Source organism: Pinus tabuliformis, chromosome J, assembly GCF_031772625.1.
Source record: "Pinus tabuliformis cultivar Carrire ecotype Pingquan chromosome J, CPIR1, whole genome shotgun sequence".
Lineage (NCBI taxonomy): Eukaryota > Viridiplantae > Streptophyta > Pinopsida > Pinales > Pinaceae > Pinus > Pinus tabuliformis.
The window spans coordinates 11127626-11153538 of record NC_142295.1 but is presented as its reverse complement, the minus strand read 5'-3'; the positions used below and the strand labels follow the sequence as shown (position 1 = coordinate 11153538).

The 25913-nt window shown below is 39.7% G+C and overlaps 2 protein-coding genes across 3 annotated transcripts; both read right to left on the bottom strand.

Annotated features, from left to right (window-relative positions):
• Nucleotides 1–243: 243 nt before the first annotated feature.
• LOC149225179 (phosphatidylinositol N-acetylglucosaminyltransferase subunit C-like) lies at nt 244–1403 on the bottom strand. Its single transcript, XM_089375049.1, has one exon. It carries the CDS (start codon nt 1400–1402, stop codon nt 464–466), a length of 939 nt encoding a protein of 312 aa, XP_089231175.1. The 5' UTR covers nt 1403; the 3' UTR covers nt 244–463.
• A 350-nt stretch (nt 1404–1753) lies between these two features.
• LOC149225178 (Putative membrane lipoprotein) lies at nt 1754–24364 on the bottom strand. Of its 2 annotated transcripts, none has more exons than XM_089376977.1 (3): nt 24141–24364; nt 23878–23995; nt 1754–1940 (listed from the first exon to the last, which is right to left on the bottom strand). In XM_089376977.1, the coding sequence occupies exons 1-2, from the start codon at nt 24206–24208 to the stop codon at nt 23899–23901; spliced, it is 165 nt and encodes a 54-aa protein (XP_089233103.1). In that variant the 5' UTR covers nt 24209–24364; the 3' UTR covers nt 1754–1940; nt 23878–23898. The 2 variants fall into 2 exon arrangements, with proteins under 2 accessions (XP_089233103.1, XP_089233102.1); XM_089376976.1 differs by having other exon boundaries at nt 23882–23995; nt 24141–24352.
• Between the last annotated feature and the right edge of the window lie 1549 nt (nt 24365–25913).

Genomic DNA, 25913 nt, shown 5'->3' with positions numbered 1-25913 from the left:
TTTGTCTCAGTTATGACTCATGGTACAGGGCTGTCCTAGCTATTGTTCATGCCAATGGTCAGATTCTTCCATTTGGCTTCTTGACCAGGGTGTCTGTCTGCCTCCTACGTCTATGGAAGTTGTCTGCTCTCCCGCATAGACTCACAATCTATCCCGGTGTTTCTCTCCCACGTGTAAACGTAGGCTCTCATACAGTATACTTACAAGATTTTCAGCAAAAACAAACATTACTAATATGCAAAGTTTTCAGCAAAATGTATAGCATATGCTATTTATGATTTTTTTGAATGATTGACAAAATGTTTTTGATAGATTACCAAAATGTTTCACCTCTTACATATCCTCTTCTAGTAGGTGTGGAGGCGTATATAAATCCAAACAAATCCTTTACAACAATCTCCATATTGACATGGTAGAATGTAGTCAAAAGTCTTTACTACTTTGACAAATCCTTCTAGCCAGCCTATTCTGTTATATCAAAGCACAGTTTTGCTTCATCCCATGGACCCTTGATTTCAAATTTGTATTCTTGAGCTTTTATCAACCAATAGGGGCAAGCAATCACAATAAACAAAATCAGGCCCACAAAAAGAACAAATACTAGCCGATGCAAGGGAAAAATCAGGCCCAAAGTTATAAGAACCAACAAACCAGAAAAGCACAAATACAGTTTGACAGAGTATTGCTTTATGCTAAGGGTGATCAGTGGAGAGAACAGGAAAAGCTCCAAAGAGAAAAGCATTACTGCAAATACAAGGAGCCTGGATGGTAAGCGAGAGGCAATCAGTACTGATGAAACAATTGAAGCATTCAGGGAAATATTATTGGGCAATGTAGAGCAATTTTGAAGCTGGTGTGGGTTCAAATCCAAGGTCGTTGGAGATTTAATGGTAGAGCCAACATAATCATGCAAGAAAAGGTGAATTATCAGAAGAAATACAGTGAGTGCCCAGATAGTATCTGAACTGATGGACATAGTGAGTGTCTGGTATATAGGGGCTAAGACATAAAGACCACTAACAAAAAAAGCAACTTTGAGAGCATACTGACATAGAAGTGATACTGAGATCCTTCCTGCTGTCAACAACAATACCGAGAAGCCCAGTGCCAGCAGAACTGCATCCATCATAAGAAGCAGATTTTCATCCAGTTGGGCTTTCAAAGAGTAGGTCCATACAGATGCAACTACAGCTACAATACAGATGTACTGGGCCACAGCAACAGAATCCCACATCACAGTCAGGGTATCTCTCCTTACAACATTGGCATTCATTACCATATCTTCCAAAAAGGATTCATCAGTATAATTATCATCGTACCCAGGTTGCATACCTCCGTATGCTATCTTCTTCCATTTTCTGTGAACTCCTGTTCCTTCATCCACCTTTTGAGGAGAACCCATTGTTCAACCAAGTTGTTCCTAGTCCAATCTTCAAAATCAGGTTGTAACAAAGTTCTCGAAATAACTTCGCACTCTGAATGAGACTGTAACCAATATTTTATAACAAGAAACACTTCAATCTCAAGTACAACGTCAACAAATACCTTAAGTTGGCTTCCTGCTCGTGTTTTCGAGCATAAATTTGTATAAATAATTTAAGGAAAGCTGTAGATCAGACTATACTGTCAACATGGGTTCCGCTTGTGTTGTACATATGGCTAAACTAGTCAATTCAAAACCTTGGGCTCAATCTTGCGCTGTAGATCATTCAAAACCTCTCTAGCTAGCAACCATCTACCTAAGACAGTAGGCTGGATTCAATGAGTCAAAATGACATTAAGTTTGAACAATCATTGCAAATTCAGTAAGCTCAACTGAAATGAGTTCAAAATTTGGCAGTCAATTGCTACAAATAACACAAAAGAGTCCTAGATAACCAGGTCCAATCAGTGGTTGCATGCTGAATTCTCTTCAAATCGCATCACTTTGGTACACAATCCTGCATACATGACAAGTCTATCAGAAGATGGATGAACACAGCCAACATCGGTCATCACTAAAACTCATCTTTCTCAACAAAAAATCAAACTCAGCAGATTTCACATGGAGACTCACCCAACGAGGCAAAAGAGTAAGATTTGAGTCAGACTGGGGAAGAATGAGGGAGTTAAATCAGAATTTTACATAACAAAAAATAAATTAATTTTAAGGACAAATGTTAAGTAGCTCACAATGCCCATTTATGGTAAATTTCGATATTATTTCCTTTCAAACTACAAAGATGAAAGTACATACTACAAAATGTCATAGATTATGGACAGTGTAAAGGTGCCGATTGTCTGTCATAAAATTTGTAAGAAACCAGCAAAATGAGATGTTCTTTATGGTCAGTTAATCTGACTGGCATTTGACTTGCCAATCTACATCATACTCATGAGCGAAAATTATAAGTATGACGCGAGACCAAGTCAGACTTAGATGACTCAACTCGGTTTACTCAGAAGCGTCCAGTAACATTGTTGTGACAAAACCAAACAGGCTACCATCACGATGCCATGGGGTAAAAGACTCAATCGAGTGTCCAAGGCCAGTGAAGAGGATCTGATTAATCACACAGTCCACATTAATCATTTACTAATCAGCAGGCAGGTAACCATCCCCACCATGTAATTTGGTTTGTAACACTTGTTCATTATAGTTACAATATAAAGAACACTAAAAGGCTGCAAGCAGAGATAAAAAGGGAGCTATGACTTCACAACAATGGAAGAAACTGGCCCTAAGGAGATAGGAGATAAATAACAATATTTGCTTGCTGTCCACCCTTTAACTCAAGTTCTCTACCTTTATCTATGATTCTATGCTCATTAATTATTCACAAACCTGGATAAATAGTTTTCCAAGAGAAAATGTGTGAACTTCTTGTGAAGGCAAATGATCTCTTCATAGGATGGCATGCAAGGTGGAGGTGGGAGGGGAGCGCAGGGAGCAGTGGCGAGGACTGTTTGTTATTCTGCAGGCTCGTTCTGTTCTCATGCAGCCTGACCTTGCTACCAGGGCATACCTTTTGAGAAGTGCAGCCATATACATGTGAAAACCATGAACAGGGTCATAGGTGAATGTTGAGCAAAAAAGTAGCCATTGCTCACCACTAGAAATTTTTGGTTCCCAGAATTAAAGATTCCCTTGCCTGCACCAGAGCACAGGAGGGAAGGGGGATTGTCCAAGGGACTCAATGGCAGATAAGGAGATTATTTCCTTGTGTCAAGCAGGTTGAGGGGGGAAAGTGTGGCCACTTAAAAGAAGATTGTTGTGCCTGGGAAAACTACAGAGTTAGTTCCATATCTGAGATCTATGGGCTGGGTTGAATAAGAGTGATTAGCACCAAACAGTGGGAATTTGCCCTTGTGGTCCCATGGCTCCAGCTTGGGGATGGCCTCCAGGATAGAGTGCACATACAATTGAGTGGAAAAGCCTCTACTTGTAGCTAGTTGGTGGTGAATTCCAGATAAGTATTATTCATATTGTTTTTGCTTCATCTGTTATTTATTTATGTTATGAGTTCTTTTATGGCAAGGAGTAATTGGACAAGATTAATATGCTTATGAAACATTCTGGAATGCATTGAAGGATTGTTTATATATCTATTTAAATATAATGCACAATGCATTTTATATGGCATTGCATTTCATTATATACATGTATAGTTCAATTAATTCTCACCGACTGCATTGATTTTATTTGGTGCTAGTGGTGTAATTGGTGTTCCTCAAGTACAACATCCCTTCGACGTGACTATAGAGGAGTTTGAGTCCACCACAACGTGGTATCAAAGCCCAGATTACAGCACTAGGCATAGTGGGAAGAGAATTTGAATGTTCATTATGGAATTTGCAGTTGCACACTAAATTGTAATGCTCATAATGGAATTTGCAGTTGCACACTAAAATGGAATGTTCATAATGGAATTTTCAATTGCACACTAACTGTTTGGTAAAAAAACCTTGCTGGGAATCAAGGAATTGCCATGAGCACCAACATGATGAATTAATCCCCATGGGTTGATCATTACTGTGGATAGACATGAATTTTTGGTCACCTGAGCATCAATCTCGTGGGTACTAATGTGAAAACTCCACAAAATCCACTGTTGCATGGGAATGTTAACTGCATGGAAAATGGATGGCGAACAAGTCCAGAACAACCATGGGTTATTGCGCAGACATGGATCCGAAGGAGAGCCCAAATGGGATATAGATTGTGCATGGCAATGACAAGATCCAAGGAAACACCTTAACATTTTGAGGTTTGGTGGAAAAGAACAGTTGGCACCCTACTTGTTGAGGGTTTTAAAGTTGCACCCTCAAGGAAAGGTACCCTTGAAACCCACAAAGATCTGAATAGTTCAAACTTCATTCATTTCACAATCAACGGTGGGGAAAGCACCTGCCAAAAAATTGTTTGGCAATTAACTTAAAGGGGCTAACCCACCACCAACTCAAAGATATCCATGTGGTGGGACCCCCTTGATTGACCACATACATAGGAATATGAAGAGACCAAAGGGGCTTCATGCCAAAAACTTGAATAGGTGAAATGCACGAACAGGTTAAAAAATGACATAGTGGATCAGAGAGAAGAGTAAGGACACCTAGAATGTCACCTGCCTAGTAAGTACATGAAATTCAATCTTATATGACAGCCACAACCCATGAGGAGGACAGTTGTTTCACTTCACCGATCTCTTCTACAGGACATTCCAATGACAGTCACCAGGAACATACTCAAGAAGAGATTAAACATCTTAACGAAGGCCCTCCATAAATCAAGGAGAGAACTAAAATGCTCAAGGACACCATTTGACAGCATGACAATGAGCTTAAGTTCCTTGGAGTTAGTTGTGCTGGGACAGCTGCCAATCTTATCCGTGTTGGGAAACAGCCTACTCTTGAGCTGCAGAACAGCCCTCTTCAGGAGTACATAGACAAGGCTTGCAATACCATGAATCCACATTTGCATAGTGGGGAGGTGAGTTGGTATGACGAAGAAGGAGCCAACTTTTTCCAATTGTTTTTACAGGTTGACCAAGGTCATAAGATAGAGCTTCAGCATAAGAGCATTCCAGTTCAAATTAGAGTGGTGCAGCATTAGCATGGTGGGAATATTCCTTGTGTTGACATTTATACACGAGGTCTTTTTCAAGGGTTGCTGATAACTAAAGATGATGGAAGTCACATTCTGTGGGAGGTTATGCACTCTAAAAAAATATCATTCTTGTTGATACTTCTTATTTCAGAAGTCCATTTCAGTTGTAATGGAGAGAGATTATGAGCTGGTATCCCACTGAGTTAGTGATGCTTGGAAAGATACTTCTAGATAGAAGTGTAGCGCAGCAGGAGCCCACAGATATTTGGGATGACAAAATCTCAAATCGGTAGTGGGATCCAGGTTGATCATGTCATCATGTGGCAGAGTTTGACGGGGTGTCCAGGATTCATTTGATGTAGCAATTATTTCTTAGATTCAATCAAGGTGAGATATCACAGGCAGCAGGATCACATAGATCTTTTGACAGAGTGGTGGGTCGCACTATCGGGCTTATGGAGAGCATGAATGACATTGTTACAGGTGTTTTATCTGGGAGACCAACAGCATGCAGAGATTGGGCATCCCACTTCGGGATGCAGAATTCAGAGAACAGTTTTGCCTCTAAGTTGAGGATTGGACACCTATAGGATGATGAGTATACAGTAGAGGACAACATTATCTGCTTAGACCCTGAGTCCACACTCAAGGACAAGACTGTGAGAGTGGTCCATGCTTCACTATTGGCAGTGCATCCTGAGGATTGCCACATTTACAGTCAAGTCAAAGAGAGGTTCTATGGAGAGGGCCTCAAGGGTGTTATGCCAGGTGATGAGATGGAGTGTATGACTTGTCAGCAGGACAAGTTGAGGCATGGTTGTTCGGTAGACTTATTGCAGGAGTTACCTACTCTAGATCCAGAATTAGAGAGTGTATTTGTAGACCTTATAATAGGCCTACCAGGGTTGCAGGGTTCTGATTACATTGATAGAGAATTCGATTGGTGACCAAGTTTGCACTTCCTTTCACGATTCCATAGGAGTACAGACCAGCCCAAGGGGCAGGATTGTTTGGCAAGGAAGTGTGCAAGCCCCATGGGATGTCTAGGTATACTTTCAGCAACCAGGATAGCAGGATCTCAAGTGTGCATTGGCAGGATCTTTTCAGGTGGGATGGCATTGGTATGAACAGTGTCGGGCATGGTATGGTGAGGATGCTCTAATTAATTTAATCAGATTAAAATGTGGCTATGAGAACAAGATGAACTTTATAAAGTCACATTACTATGTATTTACTTGCCCATGGTATTGGTTCCATGGAATACTTGTCCATGGTATTGCACCCATGGTATTGGGATCGCCAAAGATAATAAAAAGGAGTTCAAGATCATTCTTTAGGGGTGGATGGATGATTCCCTTATTTGATTTTGAGCCCTTATGGTTTAAGGAAAATTGGTTTTGGTGTTTAAACTATACGCCCTAGCCAATCTAAGGAGGAATCACTGCGGATTTCTCATTGGAGCATATTGATTGGCAAGATAGGTTTGCCACAATTTTGGGGTTTTAATTTTGTCAGGAGATTTCATTTGTTTTGCATGGCATATTTTATTCATGAGAAGATCTCCATTTTGTATGCAGCGCTGATTTGAAATAAAGAATATTATAGCGAGGGCTGTGGTTTTCATTGATCCAAGAGCCGAGTTCATCAAAGCAAACGGTTTTATCTTAGAGATCAATTATAATAATGAAGGATTTATAAATTGTGAGTAAAACATCATTACTGCAAGAAAGGGCTAGACTATTATTCTATGGGCGCTAAATCTGTCATATGATAGAGGCCAGAGTGCCATATTTTGAAGGAGGCAGTGCTGGTTATCTAGGAGATTGATTATTAAAGGGGTAACTTCTGTAATGGAAGGAGAATCACTATTGGATAGCAGAATTCTCTCTGGCAGCAAACTTACTAAATAGCAGCATTCTTTGTCTTAAAACTACAGCCACCTTGTGCCATAGCCAGTACAAGATAAATATATGTTTAAGCAACCCATACTTCATATAATCCACCAACCTGAGTAGCTATGTTTGCTGGGCAGTCGAATGTTTTATCATTCGCAGCAGGATAATAAAGAAACTTCAGGGAATTGGAGGCAGAATACCTTAGCTCTGAGGGCCAAATCTTCTTGTGCAGAGACAGCAATCAAACCCAGAGATCCCTATTTTCTACAAGAAAAGATTCTCAGGTTTCTATGATATTTTGTAGCCAAATTTGACATGACAATCTTTCCTTTAGTTTTAATAAAATAAGTGTTGAGTTGCAGTTACTTTATTTACTGTGCAAATGATGTTGAGGGTTTCTATTTAATTTGCATGCAAAACATTTGTCAAACTAATGTTACCCTTTTATCTACAGGCAAACTGTTTGAATAATATATTTGTACAAGCAGTTGTTCATAAATTGTTTGACAAAATGTTTCAATGAGTTAAGGGGCAGTGTAGTGGTTGGATGTATGTTAAGTCTTTGACAGAAGGTTTCAATGAGCATTTTGATTATTGCGCAAGTTTAATTCAGCACATTTAGGAATTATTCTATTAGTTGATTGGATAATCCCACGAAAGGGACATTACAGTGGAATCAGAGTTGTGCATCCTGCCAGCCTGAAAGGTTAACAATGAAATCTATATTGTTTGGTAGAGAAGGAAATCAACTTGGACAGTTGTCTCCATCCAAAGATGTCCTTCTGAGCTCGTTGGAGGAGGTGATAATGCAATTACAAATGGTGGGACAGCCACCTTCTCATTTGACTCTAAAACTATGGTTCTGTTGATTTTTCAGGGCCTTCTAATCTGATAATTACCTCTAATGATTTCTTAGTTAAATCCTTTTTCTATTCACATTCATCATTAAGTAATTACATAGAAGATCTCAACATCTCAACAGTAGAATAAAATAATGACAGTAGGATCATAAAGAGGCAACCAAACAAGACACGCAAATTTTTACCCTAGGAAAACCCTCTTCTAGGGTAAAACACAACAACCTTTTCTTAGAGAAATTATTCAGTTCAACAAGAAATACAATTTGATCTTTTCAATCAAAAACAAGCTCAAACTGACCAGCAATAAAACCCACGTCAAACATAGTCAAACAGAGATAAGTAGCCTCAGAAATTTGGTCAACTGTGTCATAGAGAATTTTCAGTCTGCAGAGATTTCGGTTTGCCCAGAGACATTGGTCTGTCCAGAAATTCGGTCTGGCCATAAACTCGATGTAGCCATAAACTCGACCTGCCCATAAACTCTATCTGTTATCCCTCTCCCCTTCTCATGAACAGAAGAATATGTATATGAAAGAGTGATCTGAATTGGTGCGCAAATGAGGAAAATAAGTTGCTTTTATATAGCAAATCAATGAGCGCGAATAGGTGTGTCAAAGGGTCAAGCCAACTAACCTTTGGAGCCGGCCGACTTGATTTTGGAGGCAAGAATAATTCGAATTTCAAAAATTCAATTTTCCTCGTTTGGAGCCGACTTGTAGTGTACATTTATATTTATCTTTTCTTTCATATTTTGAGGGCTAAATCAATTTATGAAGACCGACCATAGCTACGAAAAATTCAAAACTCCCTCTTAGCTAGGGAGGTATTCATAATAACTTCTTCAGATGATATATTGTTGAAAACAATTCTCAATCCCAAGAAAAGGTTGAAAGAGCTTGCTATGTTGATGAATCCAACCACCTCATGTTTTATTATAGAACCATGTGGAAAGCAACCTGCATCAGCATCATGCTCAACAAGTCGTCACTTGGAGCAAAGTCACCAATTATCCAAGTCATCACTTGGAACTTGGTCAACACCTATGACCTATGGTGAAACCCTGGGCTATTACCATTCATGCATGCCAATTGAATGGTAATTCTCTTGCCCGATGCTAAAGGCTCTCACTCACCCACCTAGGGAGCACTCTGGGCCTTGATGCTCTCTAGGTCATTCACCCTAGCCATATTACATGGCCCCTAGTGAATACCTTTGACCAGTCAATATCCTGACCTAGGGAGAATGTCTACCCCTTGATGTTACAACATCAACACTCCCTCTAACCGGGGGAAGCATTCTCAACTACTCTACGCTTGTCCCTGAAATATACAAACTTCACCCTGGGACAGAGGGGCTTTGTGAGAATGTCAACACCCTGCTTGACTATAAAAAATTAAAATGCATTGGAGCCTCATTGCTCCCTTTTGTACCATGTCTTAGATATAGTGGTACTCAATGTGCTTTGACCTATCATCACGGTCGTCACCTGTACCAGATCAAACAACCACGCAAGTAGCTTACACTTGCTTCATAACTCACCAAACTAGTTGAATTATACTCAACCTTTACAGTCTTGAGTGCGAAAGATGTTTGCTTCTTGCCCAAGCAAAATCAAAACTTAATCATCATCCTGATGTGCTCTTCCTGTCTTCAACACTCTCTTCGCAATCTAAATTTGTATATCCATGCGGTTGTACTTCATCATCTTAGACATATCTCAATCCAGATCCAAGTGTACCATGTCGGTACCTAAACACATGTGCCACGGCTACTTTCCAATCACCTGGACTATGTGCTCACTCTTGACACTGAAGCAAATCTTGTTGTGGCAATCCTAGTTGCTCCCTTTGCTACTCAGCTTCTTTAGATTCGTAACCATGGGAGTGGTCGTGGATTGGTTGTCCATTATCCCAAATCTTTTAAGGATACTCTTCTTCCTTTGACCAAGGAAGATTTCACCCAACTTCTGTCACACTTCTAGTCCCAAGAAGTAATGTATCCAACCAAGATCCTTCATCTCAAACTCAGAGGTCAACTTCCTCTGACACTGAAGTAGGGCTTTACTACTCCCTTTATCATGAAGGCAAATACTCTTCCCACTACTGCTCCCTCTATCACGTGAGTCCTTTTATTCCCATTAGAAACAAGTCATATAATAACAAGATCAACCTTGATCCATCAATCCAAGTATACCAAGTCATGTACAAATCCTTCTTTTGTTTGCAAGCATGAGACTCCTTCATGTACATCAAAACCCTGAGGTAGCTATGTACATTTTCTTCAATTACTTCATCAAGGAAATAGGTCTTGACTATTAGTTTTTCGTAGCAACAGAAGTGCTCTAGCCTCAGCACAGTGCTTGAAGGGCACAGTTTCTGCCGGGGCAGAAATCTGCTGGAAAAGAACAAAGACACGTAGAAGGGGAATTTTTCTCCTCAGAGAACTTTCCGCCAGAAAGTTTGAATTTCTCACTTGCTGAGCAGTTGACCAGTGCTAAGCAGTGACTAGAAGAGTTAGTTCGACAATTTGGGTGAGATGGCATCGCATGGGCTCAGAGATCAGGACAGGTTGGATGGAGCCTCCAACTATGTCATATGGAAGACCAGAATCTTAATTGTTCTAGAGGAATATGATATCGAGGCCTACGTCAATAGTGTTGTAGTTGTTCCTGCTGACAATGATCAAAAGAAGAAGTACAAAGTCGAGTAGAGGAAGGCAAAGAAAGAAGCTCATTCTCGATGGAGGTCGAGATCATGTGGTCTCATACTTGCAGGGCAAGGATACAGCCCGGGAGATGTGGGAAGCCTTGTCTTCTCTATATGAAGTCTCTTCCAAACAGCGGAAGATGTATTTAGAGCGGAAGTTGCAACGGACTTTGATGCAGAAAGGAGAAGTGGTGAACCTCTATCTTCAACGTCTTCAGGACACTAGAGACCAGCTTGCTGCAGTGGGTCCACTCCTCATGCAACCGCGATGGTGAGAATAGCCCTAAATGGAGTTTCGGATGAATGACAAGTTTTCGTCCAAACCATATTAGGCACGGAAAAACTACCTTCATGGGAGGAGATGTGGGCGACTCTTCAACAAGAGGAGTTAAGGAGGGACCTAATGAAGGTCAACCTCAATGGCAGCAGTGGGAGTGGCACAAAGACGAAGGAGGAGGAGGAAAACACAGCTCTAGCATCGAAGGGACAGCATAAGCTGAAGCGAAAAAAGGACATTTCGAAGGTGAAATGTTTCAGTTGTGGCGAGATGGGCCACTATGCATCCCAGTGTCCTTTGAAGAAAAAGGATAAGGATGAGAAACATGATCCTAAGGTTGCTTCAACAAATATTGACGAGGATGAGTTTGCCATGAGTGCCCACGCATCTCCAAGAGGGAGATGGGGCGATATTGAGTCGTAGTCGGGAGGACAACATGTGGGCAAGATCCTTGAGGAGTCCACCTATTGGATCAATTCCTTGCTACAGCAGCCCAAGATTCAACAGTAGCGAGATGGACTTAGTGTCGGATGATGCAGTGGATTGTTTGGACGACAGATGCAGTAGCTTGGGACCAGAGACTGATCAACGCAGAGCAAGGTTGGCAGCAATGCAGTTGGCACAGTGCAGAAGTCAGTAGCAGTGTAGAAGATTCAGAGGGTCAGCAGTAGTAAGACTCCAACATTCATTGTATTAAGTTGAACACAGTTAAGTTCAGCTAATTTTGGATGTTTTTTAGTTGCTTCTCTCAGCAACTAAGTTGCAGTGCGGATGTAATGTTAGCAGTGGCACTGTTAGAAGCATAGCAAATGTAGCGTTTGAGAGGGAGTTGTAGTACAAATGCAGCAGTGGTAATGTCGATGTCATGGGTAGCACTACAATAGTAGCAGCAGCACAGTGTTAGTGGCAGCAACAATGCAGAAAGAAGGTGCTTCAGAAATAGAGCAGCATGCAGGTGGACATTGTTGCTAGAGCACTTTCCTCACTAAGAGGGAGTGTTAGTTTTCGGTAGCATCGGAAGTGATCTAGCCTTGAAAATTGGTGGAGAGGCTAAGGCACATGAGTTCTAAATAACCCAGAAAACCGATTGGTGAAATTCCACCCGGATTGTATTTTATTAAAATAGATAATATTTTTAATGGAGTTCCTAAGTCTAAACTTAAGGAAATTAAAATATTAATGGGTATTAATCAAAATATGGGTGACAATGATCTAGAAGGCGGATCAAGCATTGTTTTAATCTTAATCATTGATTAGAGACTTAATCTCAGTCATTGAAGACTCAACAGGAAAAGTATAAAATGGAGGCTTGGGGTTCATTTGGAAACACACACAAATAGAGAGAAATGATTTGTTGTTCAATTTCTGGGGCTAGGAAGACAAGAAATTCGAACTAAGTGATCATTCAAGCAGCAAAGGGGCAGTGAGAATTTGGAAGAAGGACTTTCTGAAGAATATCAACAGAGAGGCAGACAGAGCTTGCAAAGAGGCAATGCAGTAGTCGGGAAAGGCTAACACTAGGCCAGTCTGGGCCCACGCAGTCCTAACGCAGAGCCAGAAGGGCCAGAACAGAGCAGAAAAGTTGCCTGTCACGCAAAATCCAGAACAATCGGAACTGCCGAAACTGCGAGAACTGTCGGGAATTGTCAGAACTGCTGAGAACTACCAGAACTGTCACACATTACCGAAACAGCCAGGAGAGCTGACACAGAGGGCTGAGAAGGTGACGCAGAGCCAGCGCAGAAATAGCCAGGGTTAGCCAGTCTTGTGCCGGATCAGCCAGAATTCTGCTGGGTGAAGTGAAGCAAAACTCACTCATATTTTCTGCCAGTATTTTCTCTGTAAAGGATTGCTAGATGAGCATCCTAGATTTATATTTAGATATTTCTCCTACATAATAATAAACCCTTAGAATTGTTGCACCGGTTTTCCCGTATTGGGTTTTTCCAGGGACTATTGTGTCCAAAAACAAGTGTGTCCTATGTATCTTGTTCTTTGCTCTATTTTTTGTTTCATGAGATCAAATATTTAATTAGTGTTGCCTGCAGAAGTAATTGGCGTCAGTACTCAAAAGAATAACTTGATGAATGTAATTTAAAATCAAGTAGGTGAAGTAGATTCAGATTTGTTGCAGTTGGGGTTCCTTCGAGTCTATGAATTTTCACATTGACATCCATCTGATGTAACCTTCAACAAAAGCCATAGGGATAATAATTCTGACATAAGTGTACCTGACAACTAGAGCACATGCCTTGACATAATCTTCTCCCTCTTTTTGGGAGAATCTTCACAAACCTTGCTTTGTACTTCTCTATGTTGCCATTTGTTGCATGTTAGATCTTTTAGATCTGCTTGGAAGTCAAACTGACTTCTCTTCGACACAATGACATCCTTCAAACTTGTTGGACTAGCAACTCCCTTTGAACTAGGAGCTCTTTCGTTCATTAGGTACAATGATAAATGTCAATACAATTTCTTCCTCTTGAGAACAAAAACACTCAAGTTCAGATATGTGCTTCTTCCTAGGAGAATCCTCTTGCCACAAACCTTTCTCCGTTCTTACTAATGCTTCCACTTGTTGCCAGAATCTTGGCTACCTTCACAATATACCTTCAAACCTCATTAGGGGGTCATGGAAGAACGATTATAACCAAGCAAAAGATACAAAGACAAGAGGTTGACCAAAAATAAAGTAATAATAATCAAGGAAGAGAAATGTAAAGTACTTATCTTTGAGGATGAAAGGAAATTTGTCAACTCCCTCTTGATCCTTGCTTTCTTTGCAGAAATCATTGAAATCCATCTGAAAACTCATCATCTTTTATCCTCATCATGAGTTAGGGTTTCTTCACTCAGAGAAATCATTCACTTTCAATATTTTAGGTCTAGCTCTAGGGTTTTATCCACAAACCCTAGGGCTTTCTCAATTATATCCTTCAAGATTTTTCTAGGGTTTACAAACCTCGGGACTATCAAATCTTCCAAGAAGGGCTCATAGCACAAGTGTTATGACCTCTCTTCTCAACTCCCTTTATTTCTAGAGCAACTTTCTTGAATCAAATCACATTGGTCATACTTGAAGGAGAAACTCTGCCATATACTAATATGTTCTAGCAACAACTAATGGCATCCTGATATCGACGACATATCTCAACCAATATAATCATGATCAGTACAATGCAAGGCATCTCTTGAATTCTTGACAAAAACCCTTATTCATACAAGATATTTTCACAGCAGTACAATATATGGTATTAGTATTCTAGAGACTTAAATCTAGGCACCTTCAAAAACAACACATATTCAACAGTATCTCCAAAGAAAGTATCCCTCTTAAAATACAACTGGCATGTTACTGTTCAATGGATGTATCTTCATTGGATGGGAGGTAGTGACCTTGCAACATTTTCCTATAGTACACAAGTACTTGGATAACAGCATGCCAAAAGAACTTTTATTCAACACATACCTGTCAGGTTTCTTAAGGCAAAATAAGGTCATCGAATCAATCATATGCTAATGCAGATGGGACAACTCATCCAAATCATAATAGGACAAAAAATGTACCATGTAGTCCCATGCTTCTATATATGTGATGACATGATGTTATCATTCAAACATGGAATGATCCATATACCTCTTTGTTGACTAGTATCATGTCTAGGAATGCCTTGATATGAAGGAGCCTTTCTCCTTAACTCCCTCTGGCCCTGGAGAAACTTCCTTGGTGGACCAATTAGAAATGTTCCCTTTCAAATAATTATTGAAACATAATGCCTTGAGACTAATCCACCACAGGCCAAGCTCAGCCCTATGTTAATTATGAAGCAAGTCAGAGCTATTTTCTAGGCACTTTTGAAGGTTGGCTTGATCCTCACCCACATGTTAAATTCTTGCAATGGTATTTCAAAGAACCCTTATTGCTATTCATCTCAAAGATTTCCAATAAAATTTGTCACACGAAAATCGTACTCAACAAGTAGGCTCTGACATGTGAAACTTGATAGCCAGTTGTAGCATGACGACTTAAACAAATCACCTTCTCCATACATCATCCCTGACAAGAAATCTGGAAATCTTGACGACTTGAAAATGATGGAGATCGACCATCAAGACCATCAATTCCATTTCTGATTGATAGAGTAATTGCCTAGTCCAATGCTAAGACAAACAAAAAGAGCCTCTTTGAGAACAACTTTCCCAAAGCTTCATCATAGCTAATTTGATAGAGACTATCAATCAATTCATCGTGTATTCCATCTAGAGTGTCCTTTTGGGTTTCGCTAAACCAAGTGAAGAAACTTTCTTCTAGATAAGATTGTTTGTTTCCTTCCTTCTCTAGACTGATCCCATTAGTCACATCCATTCCATCCTTCTACTTTAGAGTAGATCGTGTATTCCATCTGGAGTGTCCTTTTGGGTTTCGCTAAACCAAGTGAAGAAACTTTCTTCTTGATAAGATTGCTTGTTTCCTTCCTTCTCTAAACTGATCCCATTGATCACATCCATTCCATCTTTCCACTTTAGAGTAGTGTATGTTATTTTGTGCTTCCATCATCACAAAATTTTAACCAACTTTGTCTCTTCAAAAATAAGGATTAGGGCGAAATGTAAATGTAATGGAATATCCTAACTTGACATCTTTAAAATCATCAACATCGAGAGATTGCAAATACTTGAAAACCTTTTGATCTTCTTCAATCAAGAGGTCGGACAATGGAATTGTCTAAATAATCAAAACATTCAATCCTCTGCTTACTTTATTACAACTCCTCAAACTACCTTAATGAACTGATCTATCTAAGGCCCAATCAATGATCCTTTTTGCGGCCTTCACAGGTTTGATCTTGACCACATTTTTGGTACTATTATAGGTCCAAAATTCGATCTGTTTGTAGCTAGCAACAGACCTAATTTTTCGTCCTTTCTTCTTTTGAACTGAGGCTTTTCCTAATCTAGGGCTTCATTCCTTTCTCATAGTCACAATAGAGCTTGAACATGTAGAATCTTATCCTTCTATTATTTTGCAAACAATATCCACATCATTGACTTGTCTTCTTTCTAGGGCAGAATATAATGTAAATCTTTAACAACAAGGTAGATCTTGGCTTCCTTTTGGAATAATCTTCATGCTTCTTGGACTAGGGCTTCTAGGGCTAGTGGCAGAACAAGCCCTAACGTATAACTTGAAAGAAGTTGGCTTCTTCAGGTCTGCTCTTTCACCCACGCTCTGATACCATGTTGAATTTTCAAGGTCTTCTAATTTGATAATTACTTCTAATTATTTCTTAGTTAAATCCTTCTTGTATTCACATTCATCAATAAGCAATTACACAAAAGATCTCAACAGTAGAATAAATAATGACAATAGGATCATAAAGAGACAGCCAAACAAGAGACACAAATATTTACCCTGGGAAAATCATCTTCCAGGGAAAAACCCAACGACTTTTTCTTAGAGAAATTATTCAGTTCAACAAGAGATACAATATGATCTTTTTTAATCAAAAACAAGGTCAAACTGACTCGCAATAAAACCCAGGTCAAACCTGGTCAAACAGAGATAAGTAGCCTCAGAAATTCAGTCAACTGTGTCATAGAGAATTTTCGGTTTGCCTCAAAGGTTTCGATCCGCTTAGAGATTTAAGTCTACCTAGAAATTCAGTCTGGCAATAAACTCGATTTGTTATCTCTCTCTCCTTCACATGAACAGAATATGAAAGAGTGATCAAAATTGGTGTGCAAATGAGGAAAACGAGTTGACTTTATATAGTAAATCAATGAGCTCAAATAGGTGTGTCAAAGGGTCAGGCCAACTTGAACTTTTGGGGTTGGCCGACTTGATTTTGGAGGCAAGAATAATTTGAATTTCAAAAATTCAATTTCCCTCTTTTGAAGTCGACTTGAAGCGTACATTTATATTTATCTTTTCTTTCATATTTGGAAGGCTAAATCAATTTATGAAGACCAACCTTAGCTACAAAAAATTCAAAGGTTCCAGCGGTAACTCACTTGGGTGAGTACAGACTATTGAGGCATAAAGATAGAGACATAAGGCTTGTTATTGTGCATTGTTTGATTGAATTTTTAAGGGTTACAACACCTTAAATCCTTATAAGGAGGATATAATGCAGAAAATATTGCAGTTGATTATGGTAAGCTTCTAGGGGCTAGATCAAATGGACAACCCCTCTTTTGGCAAGAGGTCCAAGATTCTAAAATTAATGGTAGAGGTAAGGTCATGTCTTATTATGCTTGACTATGGTTATCATGATCTTGTTTTACAATTGTTTCATTATTTCCTCTGTTATCAGTAAAGACCATGGCAAATGCATTCATAATCACATGAGAATCATCATGCATACAATTATTGATGATTCAAATGAAAGTGATGTTATTTTCCAGCCCATCATATATTTATTATTGGTTGTACGGAAACCAAGTAGGTCACTTCTACAGTTGCTTATAACTTGGTACAAGATGTTGTCAAAGAATGTGAATGGAAGTTATAAGCAACTGTAAGGTTCAAACCAGAGCAAATGGATGAGCCTTGTGTGGAAATTTAACCTTATATGGCAGCCACAGACCCACAAACTCATGAGGAGAAAAAATCTCTTCTTCAGGACTTTCGAATGACAGTCACCAAGAACATACTCAACAAGACATTAAACATCTTAAAGAAGGCCTTCCAGAAATGAAGGAGAGAACCAAGATGCTCAAGGACACCATATACAACACGACAATGAGCTTAAGTTCCTTGGAGTAAGGTGCACTAGGGTAGCTACCAATCTTACTCGTGTTGGGAAACAATTAAAGTTTCTAATGCGGAAGCAAAGGAAGACTACTCTATAGCCCTCTTTAGGAGTACATAAACAAGGCTTGCAGTACCATGAATCCAAATTTGCATAGTGGGGAGGTGAGTTGGTACGAGGAAGAAGGAGCCAACTCTTTCAGATTGCTTTTACAAGTTAACCACGGTCATGAGATAGAGATTCGGTATAAGAGCATTCCAGTTGAAATTAGAGTGGCACAACATCAGCTTGGTGGGAAGATTCCTTGTGTTACCATTTATACACGAGGTCTTTTAAAGGGGTTGTTAATAACTAAAGATGATGGAAGACACATGTCGTGGGAGGTTATGGACTCTAAAATGTTAATTTTTCAAAATTTTCTAGACTTATAATTACTTCCAACGATTTCGTCATTAATTTATCTTGTGTCACATTCATCATTAAGCAATTATACATAGAAAATCGTCAACAGTAAAACAATAAAGCCAGTAGGATCATACAAAGACAGCCAAACATGAGACACAAAATTTATCATGGGAAAACCCTAACCAGGGAAAATCCAAGCAGCTTTCTCTTAGAGAAATTGTCCAATTCAACAAGAGATACAATTGCATTTCCCAGTGAAAAACAAAGTCAAACTGACTACCTCATATTCATCCTCTTATTTTGCCTCACATTCGTCCTCTTTAGTCTCCCACATGTGAACAAAAGTGATCTGAATTGATGTCCAAATGGAGAGGACGAATGCCAATATATAGACGTTGAAAGCTCTAAATTGGTGTGTCCCTTCACTGGGGCCAACTTGAGGCTGGCCTTATATTTGGAGGAAAAAATTTAAAATTTAAAAATTCAATTTTTTCTTCTTTTAAAGCTAACTTGGAATCCATATATATTTATCATTTCTTGTGTATTATGAAGACCGACCATAGCTACAAAATTCAACACTCCCTCTTAGCTAAGGAGGTATTCATAATGACTTTTCCAGATATTCTCTTGTTGAATAAAAAATTTCTCTATCCCAAAAGGTTGATTAAGCTCAGTTATGTTGATGAATCCATCCACCTCATGTTCTATGCAAGAACCATGTGGAAAGCATCCCCGCATCAACATCATGAAAGGTATCTAGTAATCCATAAGCCAAATACCCTTTGGCTAGTCAAGTACCCCCTGACACAAGACTAGTTCTTGGATCACCAATCTACCAAGTCGTCACTTAGAGTCATGTCAGGTACCCCCTGACCCATGGTGAAACCCTAGGCCCATTTACCATTCCCACATGTCATTGAATGGTAAAAATACTTGCCCATGCTATGAGGCACTCACTCAACCCACTAGCCAAGTAACCCTTGGCAATATGGTCAAGTAACCCCTGACCGGGGGAGCACTCAGGGCCTTGATGCTCACTGGGCCAATCTCCCTAGCCACATTACATGGCTCCCGGTCACTACCCATGACCAAGTCAATACCCTTGACCGAGGGAGAATCCTTGCCCCTTGATGCTACAACATCAACACTCCCTCTAACAAAGGGAAGCATTCTCAACTACTCCAAGCTTGTCCCACTTCATCCAGGGACAGTGAGAATGTCAACAAATGACTCAGCCATAGAAATGCATAGGAGCCTCACTACTCCTTTTATACCATGATCATTTATCATCATGATTGTACCTGATCAAACAATCCTGAAGCTTCCTTGCTTCTCAACTTGCCAAACTGCAATTGGAGCAAATGTCTTCTCAACGTCCTCTCCCTCTTCCTGGGAGAATCTTCGCTTTGCACTTTTCTATGCTACCAACAAATGCTTGATCTTGTGAATCTATCTTGAAGTCATTGTTGACTTTCCAGAACTCTTGGTACAATGAGCTCCTTCAAACTTGTTGGTTTTCCTGTTCCCTCTGAACTAGGAGCCCTTCTAGATATCAGTACAATTTCTTCCTTTTGAACACAAATCACTCCTGGGAGAGTCCTCTTGCCACATACTTTGCTTCGTTCATCCAATACTTCCATTTGTTGCCAGAGCCTTGGCATCCTTCACAATGTACCTGCAATCCTCACTAGGAGACCATGGAAGAATGATTAAAACCTAGCAAAAGAAACAAAGGCAAGACGTTGAATAATAGCAAAACAATAATAATCAAGGACGACAGACATATAATACTTATCTTTTGAGGATTGAAGGGGATTGTCAACTCCCTCTGGATTCTTGCCTTCTTGTAGAAATCATTTACTTCCTTCTACAAACTCATCGTTCTTGTTCATCAACATCTTGCTTTCCTTGCTTCCTTGCATGAGTTAGGGTTTCTCCATTCAGGGGAATCATTGATCTAGTTCTAGCTCTAGGATTTTATCCACAAACCCTAGGGCTTTCACATCCAATACTTAAGTCTTCTAGGGTTTACAAACCCTAGATTTACAATTTGTATTTACACCTTTTTGTAAGTCCAACATAATTTTTCATTTGCAAATTTTCTTTCCATATCCAAATGTCCAAAACCATAGAGTCCCCATGGCTCAACATGACAAAATCCATCATGTCATCAAACAATCAAGGATGTTCCATCTTGATATCAATCCAAGCAAATGTATCAATATTAATTGTCCATTATAGCTTATGTAGGGCTTGTATTCTACCTATAGCACTATAGGTGAAGCCATATTTATAAATCTTCTAGGTTCCTCTAAAACACCCTTGGATTACCAACAAGATCTTCAATAAAGACTACTTTATAAAAGTAAGATGACAAGGTATATGGTAGTCTAAACCATGATCAATAAGAGTAGACTCTTAGCATTCTCTGTTATCAAGAAAGCTAGATAGATTATGGGCTTGAAAATCTTCAAACCATAATAAGCCCTAATAGTTGCATACCCTGATTCAATAAGACTATCCTTCAATTCTTATGCAGGAGCTTCTCTTAGTTGTTCACTATGGGACTACTTCATAACTTCTGTTGTTGAGTTCTTCTTCCACCAACAGATTTTACAAACCATCATTGTAGCATTAGCAACAAAATATCCTTTACAAACTCCATTTCCGAAAATGATTTGGCCTTTCCAAGAAAACTTTGGTATCCAACCTTGATGCCTCATCTTTATTGTAAACTTATGAATACCCTTACCATATTTCTACAAACTTTGCCATATAAGTAATGCCACCATATCTCAGGCCAATACTCGTGAATACAAAGCATCTTCAACTTAACCCTATGTTGCGGGGGAGCGCACCCCCCCCTCGCTCCCGCTCCCAATCCGCGCTCCGGGCAGGAGTGACTCGGGAGCGATTTCGGGAGTGCGCTCCCTAAAAAAAATTTCGCTCCCTGCCTTTTCGGGAGCGTTTTGCCTTTTTTGCATTTTTTTGTAGTAATGTTCGAAATGCAATTTTTTTTGAAAGAAACAAATAGTTTTTGAGTGGGCCAGCTTAATGATCAAGTCTAGGCCCTAGTATTGATATGTTATTCATGGTAATGTTAAATTCTTAAAGTAAAAGTGACATTCTCCTTAATCTTCATTTTCATCCTTTTACTTAAATTTTTAACATTACCATGAAATGACTCAGGATGTTTGAGAGTGGTTTGTCCTCATTGGATTTCATATGGAGAAAGTAGAATTTTAGATTTCATTCAAAATCCAGCAGACTTATCAATTTTTCAGGATTTCAGGATTGGAGGATTGCAATGTTTCCGTTGAATTTTGTCATGTATTAGGGTATGGAACTCGTATTTAATCAAAAGCACCAATTCCTCTATGTACCTTGATGTTAGTGACATTGGTTGTCGAACTCCTCTATCATGACCCTTCTAAAAATGTACGCATCACTCAAACAAACTCTTGACTTGACATGCTATGCTTTTTCTATCTTATGTTAATGCTTAGAGGGTGATATTAATGACAAAGATCCCTATACAGATACAAAGGTAATGACAAATATACCTTTGGATATTAATGCTTGGAGGGTGATATTAATGACAAAGATCCTAATTTTGCAACAAGACTAAAAAATTAGACATTTCTCGTGGTGGCAAGAGGCCCAAGCATAAGAAATAGATAATAGATTTACTTCTCTTTTCTAGTTTCTAGTAGCTTTTATAACTATTGACTCTTTCATATTTATTATGATATTTATTTAAACAATATATGACAATTTAAGTTTGAAGTTGGCAATTATAACTCATTAGTAATGAATTATGAATATGATGCTTCATGAAAGTTGAAAGTTGTTTCATTTCATTTCATTTTATAACATTTCATTTCATGTTAGATATTATTTGTTGTAATGGTTACACTTAGCTTACAAGTACAACTTTGGTGATCAATGATGATAAATGTTATATATTGAATTTTGAAAGGTTGAAACTTTAAGATTGATGAATCATGAGAATCAATATGTTGTATGTTACTATGTTACTAACTTGCTGACGTGGTTGATGAAGATTATAACTTCTAGGTGATTGTTGTTATATGGTTCAATCTATGTTTTTTTATATCTAATTCATCATTCTACATGTTTTTGTTGACATATATGTACCAAAAATTAAAAAATATAAAAAATATATATATTTTTAAAAAATCGCTCCGGGATTCGCTCCCAAACCAGGAGCTTTTAAAAATGGTCGCTCCCGCTCCCAAGTAACATAGACTTAACCTTTTCCAGAAGATCATGAAGTAACAAAGATGCCCTTAATGCCAAAACGAGTTACACAAAGCATGTGCATATTCACTACAAGACTAGAATTCAAAGATTGTAGTACTTACAAAATATCTTGATACCTCAGGAAACCTTGGAGCCTTAGACTTCTTAGGATTTTTGGATCAGCTTCAAAATTTTGATCAACTTCACAAGCTTCAACTAAACTCGGACCTCCAATCTGATGAATATATTGCACAATATATGGCCTCCAAAGTTTGTGTGTTTTGGGGATCTTCTCTTTGCACTCAAATTTGGAATTTACCTTGAAGAATGCTAGCAATCCTATCTTCCACCTTAAAGTTCAGTCCTTTGACAAGTAGGAATGCAAGTAGAAGCTTTTGGGGCCTTTTGACTTGGTTTGACTAGGCCATTAGAAATTTAGAACCCAATGATCTAAAGGGAGAACCCCCCTTGAGTTGGAGGAGAGTCAACTAACAGAAGGAAGAGGCTTGGTGGGGTGAAAGCGGCCCCCTCCCGAGCACACAAGGTCTTGCAATTGAGCTTTTGGATTTTATCTCAAGAAGTGTGAGAATTCGCCATAACAGAAGGGAAAGGGGATTGCCCATGGGACAATGTGGCAAAGAAAGGGATTCTTTTCTTTGTATTGTGCACATTAAGAAGGAAGACTCGAGAGTGTAACTAGTTGAAAGGGGGTTGTTGTGCCTAGGAAAACCATAGTTTTAATTCCCTGTCTAAGATCTCTAGGTTGAGTTAAGTGAGAGAGATTTGAGCCAGCCCATAGAAATTTTCCCATCTGACCCTGTAACCCCAACAAGGGATTGGCCTCAATGAAAGAGTGCCTAATGTTGGGTGGAAACGCTTGCACTTGTAGGAAATTGGTGGTGAATTGATATAAGATAGAGTATCATCCATGTTGTTGTTGTTGCTCACTGGGTTATGTATTTATGTTATAAGTTCTTTGGTAGCAATGAGTAATTTGGCAGATTGGTATGCATAGGAATTTTTCTGGAATCCATGGAAGGGCTGTTTGTATGTATATGTGCACGTAATGCGCATTGCACTTCGTTTTATTTGGTTGTAATTAAATTAATTCTCTCTGATTGAATTGATTCCGCCTTAGTATCAGTCATGTAATTGATGTTCCTTTAAGCACCCCATCCAATGGACATGACCATATAGGAGGTCGGGTGCGTTACATCTATCGCAGCTCCTGAACCCATATATTAATTGGACAACCACATTCAATCCACTATAAGCGCACTCCGCAGCAGAAGTCGCACAATAGTGTTTATGGGTTTGCCAAAACACTTTGGGAAAGGATAAGCCCGTGCTGGAATTTTTGGGGTTTGGGAGAATAACTATGTGCGGATTTCACGGTTTAGAACGATAAATTTGTTCTGGAGTTTTTAGGGTTTAGAAGGATAATATGTGCTGGCGTTTTGGTTTATGAACTGCATGGGTTTCTGCCCTCTACTAGTCAGGCGACTTGCCACCATAATAATCTTTTGTTCCACAATAAACACTTTCATACCGAGACATTATAAATACGAATAAATACTGAAAACAACTTCAACTTCTTCGCAGCGATTTTTGAAAGAGAAAATACAAATCCTGACCTACATTATTGATTAATTGATTCATGGATTCTGGCGGTCCTCGGCGATATTTCTGAGCTCCTCGATTTTGCTTCCGAGCTCCTTCCTTGCAGCTTCCCTTCCGAACATGAACCCATACCTGCAAATTTCAGGGTATTGACATTAACTGGCAAGGTTCACTACAATATGCAAACTCTACAAATATTGAACGAAATAATGTGTGGAGATCCAAAATAAAGAATAAAACGAAAGGCATTGTATGGGTTCCACGATCGGATGTGTACCAGAAGGAAACAGCAGAGAAAACGCCTGCGACCGATATGGCTTGTGTTAGCGTTAGGGTTTTCGTCATTCTCACATTTCAAGCTTTGTACCCATTGCAGTTTTGCTGAACTAAAAATTCTGTCATTACTATCCCTGCCGCAGGTAGAACCCTCAGGTATAACGCATAATGCGTTGACTGTAAATTAGTTTAGGTTTGATAATAAAAAAATTACTAGTCACTCAAAAATGTTTACCTGATAAAAACTATTTTGTAAGTTTATTCTAATTTTATTTTTCGTTCCCCGGATGCGGGTGATTTGTAAAGCATTAACCATGATGGGACGGGGAAGGCGCAGCATGGAAGGCACCTGTCCAGCATGCTCATCGGACAGAGTATCGGGTGGGTGGATACGAACTCGCAGTTGGTTAACATTACGGTTGTTTGTTTGTTTGGTCTCGGCATTAAATCGTTGTCCAATTACGCCTGCACTGGAGGATTTCTGCCTGCAACGATCTTGATTGCCATAGTAATGGCGGGTGAGAACCGAGGGGGTGGCACTAGCGTATTTAATAGCTTCAGCAACATGCTACTGTGTTTCATTCTGCTTGGAACGATTCAGAGTTTTGATACAGATTGGGCTTGGGGGGGGTCATGCTCTGGTTGCTGTCTTCGAATTGCGCCTGAGGCAGGGCTCACGGTGCGTAATTTCCCCTCAGTTGTTGGCGGCATCCCCTGTGGTGTTCGTGGAATTCTTGGTCGTGGAACTTCCACTGAAGGAGATTTCAACATTGTTGTTCGTGCTTTTCTGGCCGCTATGCCGAGACCCCGCCAGCGCATGCTTAGCCGCAGAGGCTCCGGCCGCGGCAACCCTTCGTGCCCTTCTGCTGGGTCTGGCTCCATGAGGCAAGCTCCTCCTCCTCTGGGAACAGAGAGCATTCTGAGACCAAGTCAATACCTGGACCCAAACTCTCCAGACTCCTCCAATTCGCCGTCCTTTGGCTCAGCTATATTCTCGTTCAATTGTTCTCTCAATCGCCCGCGGATTACGGCTCATGTCTCTGTTCTCTTCTTAGAAGAAGCCCAAGATGAGGGCGAGCCTAGTGCCCCTATGCCTCACTCAGAGGAAGATCAAAATCTCAACTCTCCGAGGCCTTCTACTGATATGCAACACGGGACTTCTCAGCCAGCCAGCGCCATCAACATAGTGCCAGTTGCTCATGCTCAGCCGGACAGGCAGGAACCGGAAGAGGGATGGTGCAGGATTGTGGAGGAGCCACCCGACGAGTAAACTTGTGTTTCAGCTGTTCATCAGTTTTTGAAGCCCAGTGGAAAGGAGGAAAGGTTCTTTCTGGCTCTGTCTGTCAAGCTTTCTCTATGTTCTTGTGTCGGGTCTATTGTCTAGTTTCTGTTGTGTCGGGACTATTGTCTAGTGTCTGTTGTTTGTATCTCTCTGATTCCCCTGCGTGGGATATCACGTTCAAATCCCCAGTTTTTGACTTAGTCATGCTCAAACGGCCTATCTCTCAGGCATGATGGCTTTCTTTGTTCAATCGATGTAATAGTACTCTCTTTTTGTATATAATAGATTAATCATACTTAGCAAAAAAAATTAAAAATTGTTAATTATAATTACGTCGTAAGGCGTTCCCTCTTAAATAAACTTTGCTCTCTGCCTACGTGTCATTACTTTGCACCATTAGATGATATGTTAGACGATTGAGAAAAGCTAAACCGTTCGATGACTAGAAAATAGTTACGAATTCGTTGGAACCTAGTATTCGATTCGCATAGG

Coding starts and splice junctions, on each gene's coding strand:
- LOC149225179 (XM_089375049.1), bottom strand. CDS start 1,402: ATGGGTTCTCCTCAAAAGGTGGATGAAGGAACAGGAGTTCACAGAAAA.
- LOC149225178 (XM_089376977.1), bottom strand. CDS start 24,208: ATGACGAAAACCCTAACGCTAACACAAGCCATATCGGTCGCAGGCGTT. Junction 23,996..24,140: donor TTCTCTGCTGTTTCCTTCTG/GTACACATCCGA, acceptor TGAAATTTGCAG/GTATGGGTTCATGTTCGGAA.